At 44.0% G+C, this 15,709-nt stretch overlaps 1 protein-coding gene across 9 annotated transcripts in view; it reads left to right on the plus strand.

Annotated features, from left to right (window-relative positions):
- Positions 1-15,709, plus strand: part of DENND1A (DENN domain containing 1A) — a 264,250-nt gene that overhangs the window by 163,827 nt on the left and 84,714 nt on the right. For all 9 annotated transcript variants that reach the window (XM_083422935.1, XM_083422939.1, XM_083422937.1 and 6 more), the window contains one exon: positions 10,799-10,844. In XM_083422935.1, the coding sequence (XP_083279061.1) occupies positions 10,799-10,844 (46 nt within the window). The remainder of the gene's footprint in view (positions 1-10,798; positions 10,845-15,709) is intronic.

Raw genomic sequence — 15,709 nt, forward strand, 5'->3', positions numbered from 1 at the left:
AAGATTTCAGTGGTTTGGGTTTTCTTGTTTGGTTTTTTAACAATGCAGCTGTTCAAATCTGTGTCAAAAACATGTGTGTGTAAATATTAAGTGGCTGATCCAGAGATACAGATTTTTCATGGCCTAATTTAATAGTACAGGACTTGTAACTTGCTGTAACATATGTTCCTATGGAATATTTTCATAAAGGAATTTAATCATATAGAATACTCTCGCTGTCTGCATTTGAGTTGAGAGGAGATCAGCAATATGGTTTTTTTTCCTTTATTTTGAGTTCCTCTCCTCAAATTCAGAAGTTGCTTTGCTTTGCTAATTCCCACCTGTTCTTATTGTGACTTTCAGATAGTCTTGCACTAAATAAAAATTGGATGTTTGCAGAGTGTGTGGTGAAACCTGCTCCTTTTCATTCCTTGTTTCACCATAGCATATAGCATCCTCTCTCCACAGTGGCAGTTTGCTCAAATTCTTGGTGTCCATTATCTCAGCCTCCACTCCTCAGGTGCCTCTTGTTCCCTTGCTAACTATAGCCAAGTGACTCCGACTGTGCCTTTGCACATCTCTCAAGTTGCAGTCCTTGGGTGAAGACAGACGTGCCATTTTAAGAACACCTTTGATGCCCTCAAGTCACGGACACATTTTTCCCTCCTGTGTTGAGCTCTCAAGGGGTGATGGGGTGACTCTTTCTTGCATGTTTTCTGTGTGGTATCAGGCTGAATTCAGGAAAACCCCAACACCTCAAGAGAAACCCCTTCACCCATATGAATCTACATGGGTCCTAAAATTGGCATCTGAGGCCTTTCTCTGTGTCTCCCTTCCAATAGATGTCTGGAGGGTGGGACAAAGGAGCAGGCCCTCTCTGTGGCAGCCTCTTGTTTATGGAGGGAGGGAAGCTCACCTGCCTTCAGCACTGTCCGCTTTTCGGAGTCAGGGGAAGGCGTATTTATTTCCCCAGGCATTTCAACAACAATAGTGCTATGGCTTTTAGTGACCTAGTTGGTGTTCGTTCTTGCAGTAGGTGAGAGGAGGATACCTTTGTTTTTAAGTGATGATGTTTTTGTTGTATAAGATTCATTTTCAAAACACAAAACCCAGAACAGCGACTCCCTCCCCCCACATATACCCCAAAGAACTACCCCCGTACCCACACATCCTTGCTCCCGGAACAGATGGTCAATTTGTCAAGTCCCGCCATAACCTCGTTTATGAGTTTGGTGGATACCAGCCATTGGAATGTTTGTTTGAGAACCTTACAAAGGGATACCAAATTTATATAAAATGTAAGTCACTTGAATCTTCCTTGGCTGTGGGAAGTGGCTGATAAATTTAATAAATTTAAAACTAGCTGAACTTTGCCGCTACGATCATTAGTATTGCGGTGTGTTTGGGGACAGCCACACCAGCTGCTCAGGAAAAGTTGCTGTTTGCTGCTTTGGGCCTCTGAGAGAAAATGACTTGCAGCAAAATATAATTACTTTAGGGGACCCAGCTATTTCTCCCCCTTGATTACAGTATCCTGTTGGCAAAAATATTGGTTAGTTACATACATTTACTCAGCAGAGAATAAATAATGGTTTCTCGCTCCCCTCCCCTCGCCTGCATTAGGCAACATATAAAGCTCCTTGCTTTGGCAGCAACTTAAAATTTACCAATAAACACCTGCCACGTTTTTTAAGAATAGCTTTTGAAGTTCAGCTCCCCCCACTCTATTGGCAACATCCCTACAATTTGCCAGCTAGCCTCACGCTGCTCCCATTTCTCTCGATCCTGTTAGCTTTGTGCTGCACCTTGTTAAATTCCCTCTAAGGAGCGGAGTGGCGGGGGCAGGAATAGCGGGCTTTGCAAAGAGGAGGCCTACAGGTTCTGAAGAGCACCTGATTGACCTGGAGGCTGGCGTCCCGCTGAGCCCGGGCACAGACCCACGGGGGTCTTGGAGCAAAAGAGGAAGATGCCTTGTTTCCTTGCTGGATAGGTTTGGTAAAGAACATTTGTTAGCTCATATATAAATTAATGAGAAGAATGCCAACATGGAGCCAGCTAATGGTCCCAGGAAAGTGCACATGAGTGCCTTCTGCAAAGGGGCTGGTTCAGATACTTACTGGTGGTGCCAGTCCACGTATAATGGAGAAATTGCATGGCTGCTCCACAGGCAGACAACATCAGATGTGCGCTATGTGGGCAGTTTGGGTTTTACTGAGGAGTTTTTTGTAAGTTGCCTTGAGCTTTGGAAATGCATAAACATTTTAAATAAAGTATCTGCATTGCCCTATTCTGTCCCCCTAGGCCAAGGTGGGGCAGGGGGAGTGATTCCCCCGATCTGGCACCTGTGAAGAATGCCCACACCTCCTGTTGATTTTGTAGGCATCTTTCCTTGCTTTTCCAACATGCAGAAGCCATCACCAACAGCTGGAATCTCTGAAACATTATTGTGATATTTGGGGTGAACGCTCCTAAAGAGTTTCCCCTTGGGGCAATATTTAGTGTGGAATAACAGTACCAAGTTGCCATTTTAAAATAATTTCATACCACCCTTCAGTTGTGGCAACTCCCACAGCAGATGAGCAGATGAGCCACTTTGGAAGCGGCATGCAGTGCTGTCTGTGCCATTGGCAGCCAGTGCAGTCAGAGTGAGGCCTCCTCGCGTGGTGCTCACATCTTGTTTTGGAGACCAGTTCAAAATAAAAAGTAACCACAAGGGGGAATAATGGGGTGGTTTTGTATTTCATCGGATTGTGGTTGCTTTTGGAGAAAAGGGGCAGGTTGGAAACCCAGCAATGATTCAAGCAGAAATTTCACACTGATGAGATATAGAATTCTAAACAAGTTTTAACTTTATTGCTTTAAATAATCTGTGGCCCCTATCATTAGCCACAAATGCTATGAAATTGGTATCTGGCTGCTAATTTTATTATCTGGTTCATGCATTTTCTTAAGCAATCTCTCTCTCTCTCTCTCTCTCTCTCTCTCTCTCTCTCTCTGTGTGTGTGTGTGTGTGTGTGTATATAAGCTCTATGCCTTCTGAGTAAGGCACCAGCAGGGATAACTAGCCTTCTAAGTGAAGTGTGAGCAGCCTGAAACATGTAAATTTCAAGGAGGTTTGTTCCTCTGTGGATTATTTAAATGTTAAGTACATCTCCATGTCAAAGAGACACGGAATGGAATCTAGAAACTATTATCTCCTGGAGGAATGAATCTCCCATTTCACTCTCTGGTGCAGGAAGGGCCAGTTCCCAGTCATTTGCACGGCCAGCGGGTGTTCTTTCTCTGCATAATGGGCTGCCCGTCTGTAATTAACACATGGGGGGAGGCTGTCACTGCCAGCTTTGTCTTGCTGCTTGCTGCTAGGAGTTCTCAGGATGCTAGTGTGTTGCACACAGGAGCAGCAATGCTGGGTCAGGAGACGAGGTCCACTTTGGCCCCCCACCAAAGCCAAAAGTGCAGGCCTAGCATTTTCAGAATGCAGGTGCATGCAAATGGGGTACAAGCGCTGCACCCGACCTGCTGTGGTGGCTCTTCTGTCCCAGGAAGGCTTCTGGGAACGGGAAGAACGGCTGAAGTTGGGGCACTGGAATGAACGAGCCAAGTAAGCAAACTGGAAGCATAGCTAGAAAAACCCTATAATTACCAGGAAGAATCTAATTGCACTTTTGCAGACACAACAACTGATTACCGTAGGCTGATGTGAACTTTAATTAGAGCGATAATAGCACGCTATACTTGTCTGAATAAATCAATTTGTGTGCCATAAATACATTTCCCCCAAAATAACTTCCATCTATTTTTGAAAAACGGTGTGAATGCTGGAAAGGTGCTTTTGGGCACGAAATCACGACCTGCGAGCCTCCCTCTCCCGCCTCCCCCCGCCTGGGCTTTCAGAGGGAGGGAGGGGAGGTTTGGATCCCACAAATTGGATCTTTATTATTTCTTCCTTTGTCTTTGTGTTGGGTTTAGATTGCTAACCTTTAGTTGGTGTTTGGTTGTTTTCTTTGCAGCTGTGACATGAGAAAGAAAAGAGCAAAAACAGAAGCAGATGGTAGAGGAGAAATTTAAGTGATTGAGAGTTTTCCAGCTAGATTTGTGTTGCTTTCACCTGATTATATATATATATATATATATGCTTTCGTAGATTTTCACGGGTACAGGAATGCAGGTTTTGGTGTCCTCGGGTGTCTTCCCGTGTAAAAGTTGGGGTGTCTAGGCGACGTTTCGACGAGGTCTCACTCGTCATCTTCAGGCTGGTGCTTTCGGCTTCTTGTTACTGGAACAGAGCAGGATCTCAGTGTTTGAGTTCCTATAAATACTGTTGAGGAGGTGTGGTGTATAGCCTCCAATGTTCTGGGCAGAGAGGAGGTTCCCAGGCTAGTGTGCCTTTTCTTCTTTTGTTCCTTAATTACTTGAGGGATATCTTGGGTGATTTCTTGAGTGATTTCCTGAATCCCACTTAGGTGGGTCATTAGGTGTGGATTAGTTGCTAAAGCCTTCGTGTCTTGAACTCTTGAACTTTGTGAAGAGTTTTTTTTTGAGAAGATGGCTGTACTGCACTTGGTTGTGCTCTGGCTTGGCTTCGTGTATAGGGGCGAGCTGTGGTTTTGTGGCCTGTGCCAGCCAGATCTGTGTAGGGATTGCAGGGGGGTGCAGCATCCGGAGGTGCCACCCTGGTTTGGCTACTGGATGGTGTCTGTAATTTATCTGTGGAGAGGGTCTGGGTTTGGGTCTGGTGTGGTTGATTGGTGATGGCGTTCTGTGTGCCTCTGGATCTGGTGTCAGATTTTGTGGGGAGGGCTAATTTCCAGATGTCTGGCAAGCGGGATGTGTCGTCACGCTTGTTCATGTTGTGAGGGTGTTTCTCTATCTCGATGGCTTCCATGATTATTCTCTTGTGGTGATGTTCCATGTTAAAGAGCAATTTGGAATCTGCAAAATTAATTTCGTGTCCTGTTTCTTTCATGTGTTGGAAAAGGGAGGAAGTTTTTTCTTCTTTTTTGACGGCATTCTTGTGTTCTGCGATCCGTGCATTTATTCGTCTGTTTGTTTGTCCAATGTACGTGGCTGGGCAGACTTTGCAGGGTATTTCATAGACCCCTTGGTTTTCCAACTGAATTTTATCCTTGGGGTTTCTGAGGATATTGGCTATTTTTTGGTTGGTGCAAAAGGCTGTTTTGATATTGTGTTTATGGAGGATTTTGCTAATTTTATCTGTAGTGCCCTTGATATAAGGAAGGAGGGCTATGCCATTGTTTTCTTCTGTGTCTTGGTTTTTGGGGGGTGTTTCTTTTTGGATTAGCTTCGTAACCCTGTTTTGCTGGTATCCATTGGCAATTAACACATTTGAGAGATTCTGTAACTCAGTTGTCAAGTGGTCTTCGTCAGCCAGGCGTTTGGTTCTGGAGATGAGAGTCTTGGCTACGGAGTTTATTTGTGCAGGGTGGTGGTGTGATTGTGCATGTAAGTAGCGGTTGGTGTGTGTTTTTTTCCGGTAGATAGTGTGTCCTAGGGAGCCATCAGGTTTTTTGTAGATTAGGACGTCAAGGAAGGGAAGTTGGTTGTTGGCTTCTATTTCCATAGTGAATTGTATTTTGGGGTGTAGGCTGTTGAGATGTGTGAGGAAGCTATCCAGTTTTTCCTTCCCGTGTGGCCAAATTATACACGAAGCCAAGCCAGAGCACAACCAAGTGCAGTACAGCCATCTTCTCAAAAAAAAACTCTTCACAAAGTTCAAGAGTTCAAGACACGAAGGCTTTAGCAACTAATCCACACCTAATGACCCACCTAAGTGGGATTCAGGAAATCACTCAAGAAATCACCCAAGATATCCCTCAAGTAATTAAGGAACAAAAGAAGAAAAGGCACACTAGCCTGGGAACCTCCTCTCTGCCCAGAACATTGGAGGCTATACACCACACCTCCTCAACAGTATTTATAGGAACTCAAACACTGAGATCCTGCTCTGTTCCAGTAACAAGAAGCCGAAAGCACCAGCCTGAAGATGACGAGTGAGACCTCGTCGAAACGTCGCCTAGACACCCCAACTTTTACACGGGAAGACACCCGAGGACACCAAAACCTGCATATATATATATATATATATGCTTATAAAAGTTTGCACAGGCATCACTGCCCAGTCTCTTATGACCCAAATATAGTACAGGAGAGCTTGGGGGGGGGGCGGTTTACATTATTTTACCTAGAGCATCTGTGTGTCTTTCGTGGATCATACATGCCAACAGTTATGTGTCAATTTGCAGAACTGTTCGGGAGATGAGGAAGTGCGTAGTGGAAAGCGCACCTGGCAGGTTTTGGTGACACTCTTCCTTTTTAATGACTGGAGCTGGTCTTTTCTTTCCCTGAGTGGCTGCAGATTCCCCTTCGCGTCAGTTTTTAAAAATACTTTTTGTCCCAAACAGCAATATTTTCCTTGGTAGCATTTGGGCTTAAAATCTCCCTTAATTTCAGCTGCCAGTTTTCCAATTAGTAGCTGCCCACCTCTAGGGTGAGTCGTTAACGCAGCCTCTAGTTAGCCAGAGGAAATGAATTAAACTAATTGTAAAAATGCAGCTGCAATGAATGGGGCAATATGTTGCCATTAAGTCCACAATATCCATATTCATGCTTACTGACTCCTTGGGTTCTTCAGCATTTAATCAGCATTCTCCCGTTACAGCATTCTCGTTGGGAGGTGGCAGGATGCAGGGCATTTCTTCATTTCCAAAGGCCCAAGCTGTGTTCTTGCTTATATAACTATGTATATTGCAGAAATAGTGTTTTGCCCCACTCGGCCGGAGTGGGTTTTGGCTGCTGACAAACAGCCTTGTTTTTAATTTGTGCTCATCACCTCTGAGGAGCTCTGGAGCTGGTGAGAGGTAGGAGGCGTGGATGCCCAGTGCCAGCATTGTGCGACTCTTGCCTGAGGTTCTAACACTACACCAAGCTTCAAGTTGCTGCAACAACCACATCGTGTGGGTTTCCTCTCCCCCATCTCTTTCCCCCTTAAAATAAGTGCCATTAGATCATAGATGGCTATGCTGTGGTCTCTGTAAGTTGGAGGGACTGCAGTTCTATTCACCCACAGCTAGTATGGGTAGGGACAGTGGGAGTTTCAGTCTATCAACATCTTCAAGAAGATGTTAGCCACTCTTGCATTGGACTGTTGGGCCATATAGTAAGCAACATAATAAGAGATTTGCCTTCTCAGACTCAAGTCCCAGTATCCTGTTTCTGAGCCTTATGGAAGTGCCCAAGTAGGGCTTGCAGACTGTTGCCTGATCCTGTTGTTGCTTCCCAACAGCTGAGCCTCAAAGCGCAGAAATTGCAAAAGGCCTTCATAGACTCAGCGCACCCTATTTATTTATTAAATTTCTATACCGCTTTATATTTTTAAGAAAAATCTCAAAGCGGTTTACAGCATATTAAATCAATAAAACATAAATAAAACAATCTGAAGAAAGTCAAATATAGCGTATACAGTCAAAGCAACGTAATTAAAGTATTATCTTAAAGATTTCAAAATAAAACATTACAAAGGAGGTAAACTACAGAATACATAGCTAATATAAAATTAACAACAACAAAAATCATTTCAAAAGAAAACATTGCTAAGTGAAGTCAAATATAAAATGCACATTTAAAACAGCATAATTAACAAGAGAATAAAATATTACCATAAGCATAACACGGCTGTTTGGCAGGCACAAAAAGAGCGCAAAAGAATCCAATAATTGGGATTTGTTGTCAGGCATAGTGATGCCCCTCTGGTCTCCCAGGAGCCTCTTTCGTGGGGCTGGTGAGTCTGGCCAGGTGGAAAGGGCCTTGCAGGGAGCGGCCTTCACACTCACAGCCGGGCGGCGATGTTCCTCCGGCCTCATGAGGAGCCTCTTCAGTAGGGCTGGTGAGTGTGGGGCTCGCCTACACATCCAAATCTCTGGGACTTGTTGCAGGTGGTCATAGAAACATCATCCCTCATGTTGGCCCCCGCCATCCATTTATCAAAAAACAGATGAATTGAAGAGATTGCACCCCTGTCTTTTGGGGCTGCTGGGTTCCCATCGAGTTAACCTCCTGTGTCTTCGCATTGCCCTGTTTTAAAGCCACATAGACCTGCTGCCGCCAAAACTTCCTTTGCCAATGAAAATGTTCATAGGTTAAGTATGTGTTGCATGAGAAGCACTTCCTCTTGTCCGGTCAAGAGGGCTGGAGAGGAAAGAGTGCGGCACTGCTTGTGCATTGTCTTTTTCTTCTTTTTGTAGACTGTGGCCTTAGCCTTGGTCACTCTCATATGTGGAGCATTCTGAAGGATGTCTGCTTATTCCCAAAACTTAACCAAGGTGCAGGGGTTGGTGTGCTCACATACAACTTCATTTCTCATTATTTGATTACTTACCTCTTTGGGTTTCTGAATAGCCTCCACCAGAAACCATTGTGCGTGACGTGATAAAAGAGCCCACTTTGTGCTGCTTTTGACCTTTGGTGGCCGATTGATGCCCACACATCATCTGCAGTCATCAGTGTGTGGACAGGACATGAGTGTGACAGGCAGACCAGACTTTGGGAGCCTCATTCTATGCAGGTGGAGACAAGCTTCTCTTTGCACTTACGTTCTCCACTTGTCTTTCTCGGCCCCTTTGTGCTTTGCAATATCTTAGATGTTTTTGATTTTGACACTTGTATTAAATATTTTGTGCTCCCTGTTGCATTCCTTGATTAATTGAGGACGACTGACAGATCAATACAAAGCAGTTAATTAAGTTTTACAGATCCGACTCTCCCCCCCCCCCCCCTTCTGACAGGCTGTTCTCCTGGACGCCATAGCGGAGGCCCCACTTTTTATGGAATTGTGAACTCTTCCTGCTCTTTTTCATTATCCTTTCCGAGGTTCACGAGATGAGACATTTGCAGCCTTAAGACTTCCTGCCGAGGTTTAGATTTTGTATTCTTGACATTGAAGCTGTCCTGTTACTGAATCTACTTAATTAGGAACACATTTCGGCTCCATGTCTACTTCTGGAACAGAGCTGGCAGCCTAGCCAGCCACTGGCCCAGGGAAGACAGGAGTTTTATGTGGCTACACAAATGGTGTGCTGCTTTGAGTTTAGGTTGACCTGGTGTAGCTTTAGCCCTGGAACACAGTACATTTCAAAGGCACTATCTAGTTATGATTCTTAAACATTAGACAGTGTCAAGCAAAAATATCCTAGGGTGTGAGATTCTGCCCAGTTCCAGGTGGTGGGTGGCTGCCTGTTCATTTTCCTTAACCTGAACACTTAATGACCCAACATGCACTTTGGGGCATTGTGGGTGAATTTGGGGATTAAAAACTCAGAGACAACAGCTTCCTTCCTACAGGGCTTTAACAAACTCTGCTAACAACTTAAAAAAAATTGGGCTGAGAGATGACTAGGCTAAGATTCTATTGCATAATGCCAAGCAAGTCCACTAACCTGTTGGTTGCCAACCATCCCTAAATGGCCTCTTTCTGAAGGAGCAACCCTACCTTCGCTCTGCTGGGAGGATGCTCTCGTTCTTGCATTTGTGTAGCTCTTTAGCTGGACTGTTTAGCTGGGCTGTTCCCTTTTACTGCAACACAAACATTGTATGCAAAGGCCCTGAATGGGAAGCTGAGACGGGGACTTTCCATTTCCACAAGACTTGCGCCAGGGATCCTCCTGCCTGGGCTCTGCTCTCAAGGTCTTGTCTTATGGCGTCCTTTGGAGCACTAGTCGCATCTCCTGGCACAGGGGAGAGAAATGTAAAATTGTGCTACTTGTGTAAGGACTTGAGGAATGTAAAAAAAGTGGAGGGTCAGGGAACGGGATAAAAGTCTGCACTTGGATTTTATCTGAATCCCATTTATCTTGTAGCACCATGTCTTGTTACTTAAGTGTTTAGTATTATGTTATCTGTGTTTTAGTTGAATGTTTAATATGTCAGCCCATGGCTTCCTCTGTATTTTGAGGGAGGAATTAGCTGGGGAAAGTCTGCCAAAGCCATCAAAGCAGACAATTCTGCTGTTAAGGGATCAGACCTTGGCATAAGGCAGCTTTGTGTGTTTATATGATGCTAGGCTTGGAATAGTGCTTTGAGTTTTCACGTGTGAGCATCTGATTTCTAAGAGAGCTTTGGTTGATATTCTTGCTGATGTCACTTCCTGTAACTTATTTACATCCGCTCTTTAGTTCCTGGGGCCTCTAAGGGCTGTGGGGCCATATTCCATTTTTATGCAATTGCTGGTGCCTCTCCTAAGCTCTGGGCTTCAGGAGACACAGGAATTAGTATGATGCTGAGCTTTTCTGCACAGAGCTGCTTCCATTATCTAGAGTGCTTCCAGATAGAGCCGATATATTGCAAAGAGGTAATTCACACCTGATGTTTCCATATGTGCAGCTGGCACCTAAGAGTTTACACATGCCAGGCAAAAGAGGATTGTGCTCAGGTGAGGAACGTAGGGGGGTAGCGACAGAGGCCGCCAACTGAAATGTCAGCATACACATGACATACCGAACCTCCCCCCCCCCCAATGCATTGATGTTCTTCCACACCAGCAGTGGCTGGATGTATTTCGGGGTTATTTTTACTTACTGAATTTTCTACAATTGAAATGTGAATGGGGGGGGGGGAGAAGACGGGAGAGAGGGGTGGGGAGAGAGAGTACAGTTTTGTATTTTGATAATGACATTGTGTGGACAGTGTGACAAACTTGTGTGCATGAACATCACCATTTCCAGTTAGATTCCATGTGACAATAATCCTAATTGGCTTCCTAACTTTTCTCTCTCAGACTAAACCAGTTGTTTCTATTTTGTTTCAGAGCTCCAATGCCCTACCTCATAGGAGTACACCTAAGCCTGGTGGAAGTAAGTTCATCTGTTCAGCCTTGATTTCCTGTAATGGGTTCTTATGACTTCTATCTTGACTTGCATGGTTTTATTTTCTTCATTGTTTTATTTAAAGCACTTTTATCCTGCTCGTTAGTCAGGGGTGGGGAAACTCCATCCCATGGCACTAATTAGGCCTGCCTGACCATAATTGTCAAGCTACAGTCACTTGCCCCATCAGGTGGGGGCGCAGGTGAAGTTGCAGCTGGCCCATAAAGAGTTTGGCAGGACTGCCAATCAGTTGCTAGATGTTATCAGCAAAGCCATTTGCAAGGCACCTTGAAACCCCAACTACAGTGGTACCTAAGAACAGCCCTGTTTACTAACTATTCAGTTTAAGTACTCCACAAAACCAGACGTAGTGTCCTGGTTTGCGAACTTTACCTTGATCTAAGAACAGAAGCCGAACGATGGAACGGGCACTGGCGGTGGAGGCCTCATTAGGGAAAGCGCGCCTCAGTTTAAGAATGGTTTTAGTCTAAGAACAGACTTCCGGAACGGATTACATTCGTAAACCGAGGTACCACTGTATTAGCTGATTTCCAGGGTTTGAGACAAAATGCAGCACAGGGCTTTCTGCAAGCTTCAAGGATCAGCTGACTGTTGGGGCTTGAAAAGAGCTCTGTGCAGCTGAAATCTCAACAATCAAATTCCGAATTTGCCTGGTGCAGCCAGGGGGCCTGGGGGAAGCTGTTTGTGCCTCCTCCAGCACTTTGAATACAAGCTGCTGCCTGTGAAAAGGAAGAAATGCTCCATTTTTACACAGAAAAAGCAGTTTGTCTTTAAAGCTGTTTGAATACAAATGCTTTCACCACAGAAGGGGAAATGGTTTGCTTTCAAGGCTATTTTTCCGTCCGCATAACCTGTAAAGAGGCTCCATGAAACCAGCTATCAGCTGATAGGCGGTTTAAATGAGTCTCTGTGATGGCACACTTCAAGTGCCAATCAGCTGGTTGGCGCTGAAAGCAGGTGTTCAGAGGTTGCTCTATAAGTCATGGTTACAGTGACCCCTTTGGAACGCCTTATGATGTCAGGTGATTGACAGGTGGGTGGTTCCACCCACCTATCAGTTGGACCATGTTTGTGGGGGAGACAGGGATCTGGGCCACTGGCAAGGTCCTGTTCCCCATCTCATTCTAGGCCAAAAGCCCCTCAGGGTGGAAATCTGTCATTTTATAATTTGAAAAATGCCATGCACATGTGTGGCACTATAAAAACGATAGCTTTAAAAAATGTTGCCCCTCCACCTACAAACAGATTGTTTTCCTATTTTTATTTACCAACTACCATAGAATTCCAGCAAAAAAGTCTATGAGACATTTAGTTTCTTACTGAACATTAGTCAGAAAACCGAAAACAGTCAGCGAAAGATTCATAGTTATGGAAATAAACAAATAAACTTAATGTATTGATCTGGTTTACACTTTCCACAGCAGGAAGAAAATTCACAAGAACATCCTTACTTAGAGCCATTAAATTTAAAATGTTTTTCCAAGTTATTACAGTAAAAAATGATGGAACGCCCTCCCATCAGATGTCAAAGGAATAAATAACTGCCTGACGTTTAGAAGACATCTGAAGGTAGACCTGTTTAGGGAAGTTTCTTAATGACTGATGTTTTAATGTATTTTTAATCTCCTGTTGGAAGCCCCCAGAGTGGCTAGGGAAACCCAGCCAGATGGGCGGGGTATAAGTAAATAATAATAATAATAATAATAATAATAATAATAATAATAATACCAATTAATTTTGCTGTTCCTTTACATGACATACCTGCTCTTAGTGGACAGTAAGTGCACTGTGACTATATTTTGTTCTGAATTCTGACAATAATGGTAAAATATGTTTACCTTTTAGCTCCATGTACACCTAAAAGGTGTACTAAGAAATGTGACAGATACTCTAGCACTAGTACAAAGACTCCCTAATATTCTGAGCAACATTAATACGTGGATTGTGATCCATCTGGGGCAGTTCATTTCACTGAGCTTGTGTAATGGCGACCCTTAGATCTCTCCGTTCCAGGTGCTCAAAATACTGATGGAGCTGAACAGGAATAACCATAATATTTGGATACAGTGCAATTGATTGGCAGGAAGAAATATCAGCACGGTTATTTGGAATAAATCATCTTTCAGACATTGCAGCAATACTATTTTGGTGTTGTCTGGGCTATACAGATAGAGAATTGCAAAACCTAAATTCAGAACTGCAGCAAGGAACTTGTGCTGCCAAAGTAGCATACAACGCTCATCTCATCTCCCCATTCTTCTGTTCTTTGCATAGGCTAGAGCTGAGGCCTACCTCCTTTATGTTTGTTTGTTTGTTTGTTTGTTTATATTAAAATTTGCATCCTTCCTTGCTCGGCAAAATGTCAGCTCAAGACAGCTTACAGTATCTTAACATAAAAAGATGAATTACCTTCAAAACACAAACTAACAGTAGTAAAAACAGAAAAGTAAAGAAGAGAAAATCCAGAACAATATCAACTAAGGAATGCCTGCTGAAATAATAGTTTTTAATTCCCGCTTTAAAACTATCCTTGAATCCACGAACAGTTTTAGGATTGCTTGGGATTCAGAAAACATAATGAGAAGGCAATGAGTTGGGAAACAGGGCACCAATGGAATCATTTTCTGGCCCTGACTTTAATGGTGTAGAGTGTTGCTTGAGTGCTCTTTCTCTGTCCCACGGGGATGACTTAAAAGTAAGGAATGTCATGCAGGCTCCATAACATGCAACCCTCCCCAACCGTTCTTGCAATTCACAGTATTTATTTGCGATTCTTTCCTTCCCCATTTTCAGTGATGGAAATCACCTTTCCCAAGCCACATTTGTGAGTCTTTACAGATACTTGTAAATAGCATGTAGTCCCCTCACCCACCTCCATGTACTTAGCTGTGTGTAGGACTTGAGCACACTGTGCAAAATGAATGTGTTGCTGTGGCAAATCTAGAGAGCAGCGGCTTCAGTCTCCCATGTTCAGTGTGTGTGCTGATCACTAGGCATCCTGCCCTTAAGTCAGCTTACAGTGAGGTAAAAATCTCTCGCTGTCCTAGTGGTGGACTTCAAAACAACGTTCTTTCTCCAAAGTTTGCTGCTTTATATGCAGGCTATCCCTAGTGGTTCTCTTGCCCTCTCTTTGCTGAGTTCGAAGAGGCATTCATAGACGAATTTTACATTAAACCAAGCCATGGTTTAAAGCAAATGCATGGTCTCCCAGAGAGGAAATTGTTGCTTCTTTGCTCTTTCTCTGGTCCTGCTGTTGGGCCACTGAGGGCATCTGAACTGAGGTTTGTGATTTGTCTTGCTCCAGGCAAACAGTGAACTGCAGCCAAGTCTAGACCTATGGCTTACTGTTCAAACTGTGGTTTGAACAACACACTAAGCTAAACCATGGCTTAAGTCACTGTGGCACAGCAGCAGGAGGACCGGGAGAGGACCATGAGCCCATGCATTCACACTAAACCAGGGTTTGGCTTAGCATTAACTGGTCCATAGTTTCCAAGCTTCCCTTTGTTTTGCTTTAGAAAAGTTCATCAAGTGGCGTGCAACGTGTTTCAGGGCTGTTATTTCATGAAAAGAACATGAGCATGGTGGTGTTTCACATGAGCCCTAAAGCTAAATAAATAAATAAATAAAAACGCCCCATGGGGTGACCAAGATCCATCTTGTTCTCTCTGATTGGCTACCAACAGCAGCCAATCAGATTTTCCCCTAGAAGCTCCCCAGCAAGACAATATGAAGAGACCCACCCCACCCCACCCCCTGGTGATTAGAGAGGGGGGAAGAGGGGGTCAGTTCTAAACAAGGAGGCTGCATGCCTAGTTGCCATGGTGGGAATGTATTCTCTTTGTGTTCATCTAATAATGTTGTGGCATTGCTTAGGAACAGGCCATAGTTCAGAGAAGATCACATGCTCTGTGTGGAGACGATCCCAGCTTGGATCCCCAGCATCTCCAAATCAAAAGGATCAGGTGGCAAGTGGCAGATAAGCCACCTCACTACCTAAGATCCTGGAGAGCTTCTGCCAGTCAGACCTGGCAGCAGTTGGCCAGATGAACAAATAGTTTGACTTGGCATAAAGCACGTTCCTGGGCTCAGTGGCCATGGCAAATCCCGTGGCCATTTAGGTCAGTGATTTGCATGAAGCACCTCAATCTTCTCCATTTCCACAACTTGTTTCAAAAAAGTCCTTTTACTTTCACAGAGTGGAACAGTTCCTCTCTCTTCACTCTGCATGGTTGACAATTTTATAAACTATTCTCATATCCCCAGTTCTGTTTTTCCTGAACTTAAAAGTTTGGTGTTCTATGTAACTCGTAGTTGAGTTGTTTTGCTTACTGTATTCTGCTTTCTGTGTTTATTGGTAATACTGCTCAGAATCTGAGAACTCTTACTCCAGTCCTCCCCCATTTCCTCCTAAAAGGAGCATGGAGAGAGTTCTTTGGCTCACTTTTATCCAGACCGTTTGCTGTCTGCCACTATCTATATATCCATCTGTGTTGGAAATATAGGTAGACTTCAGTTTAGTGCTCAGAATCGTTTGGGACCACTGTAGAAGCAGCAGTTAACCTGCTAATGCAAGCAGACAAGAGTATATTTGAGGGTTAAAATATCAAAACACATCCATAGGTTGTTACATCTAATTTGCTGTGACTGGAAGGCTCTCTGGTGAGATAAAGTAATCTCTGTTTTTAGTCCAAGAGCCTGTTTTTGATTTACAAACCCACTTCCCCCAGAGTGGAATATGTGGAGCTTTGCACAACTCCGTATTTTCCAAGGTTTCTATCATCACCTAGTCAGTCATTCTATATGACTCCCATTTAGCCATCCGTAAAGCA

Source organism: Podarcis tiliguerta (genome assembly GCF_965153285.1).
Source record: "Podarcis tiliguerta genome assembly, chromosome: Z".
NCBI classification, from domain to species: domain Eukaryota; kingdom Metazoa; phylum Chordata; class Lepidosauria; order Squamata; family Lacertidae; genus Podarcis; species Podarcis tiliguerta.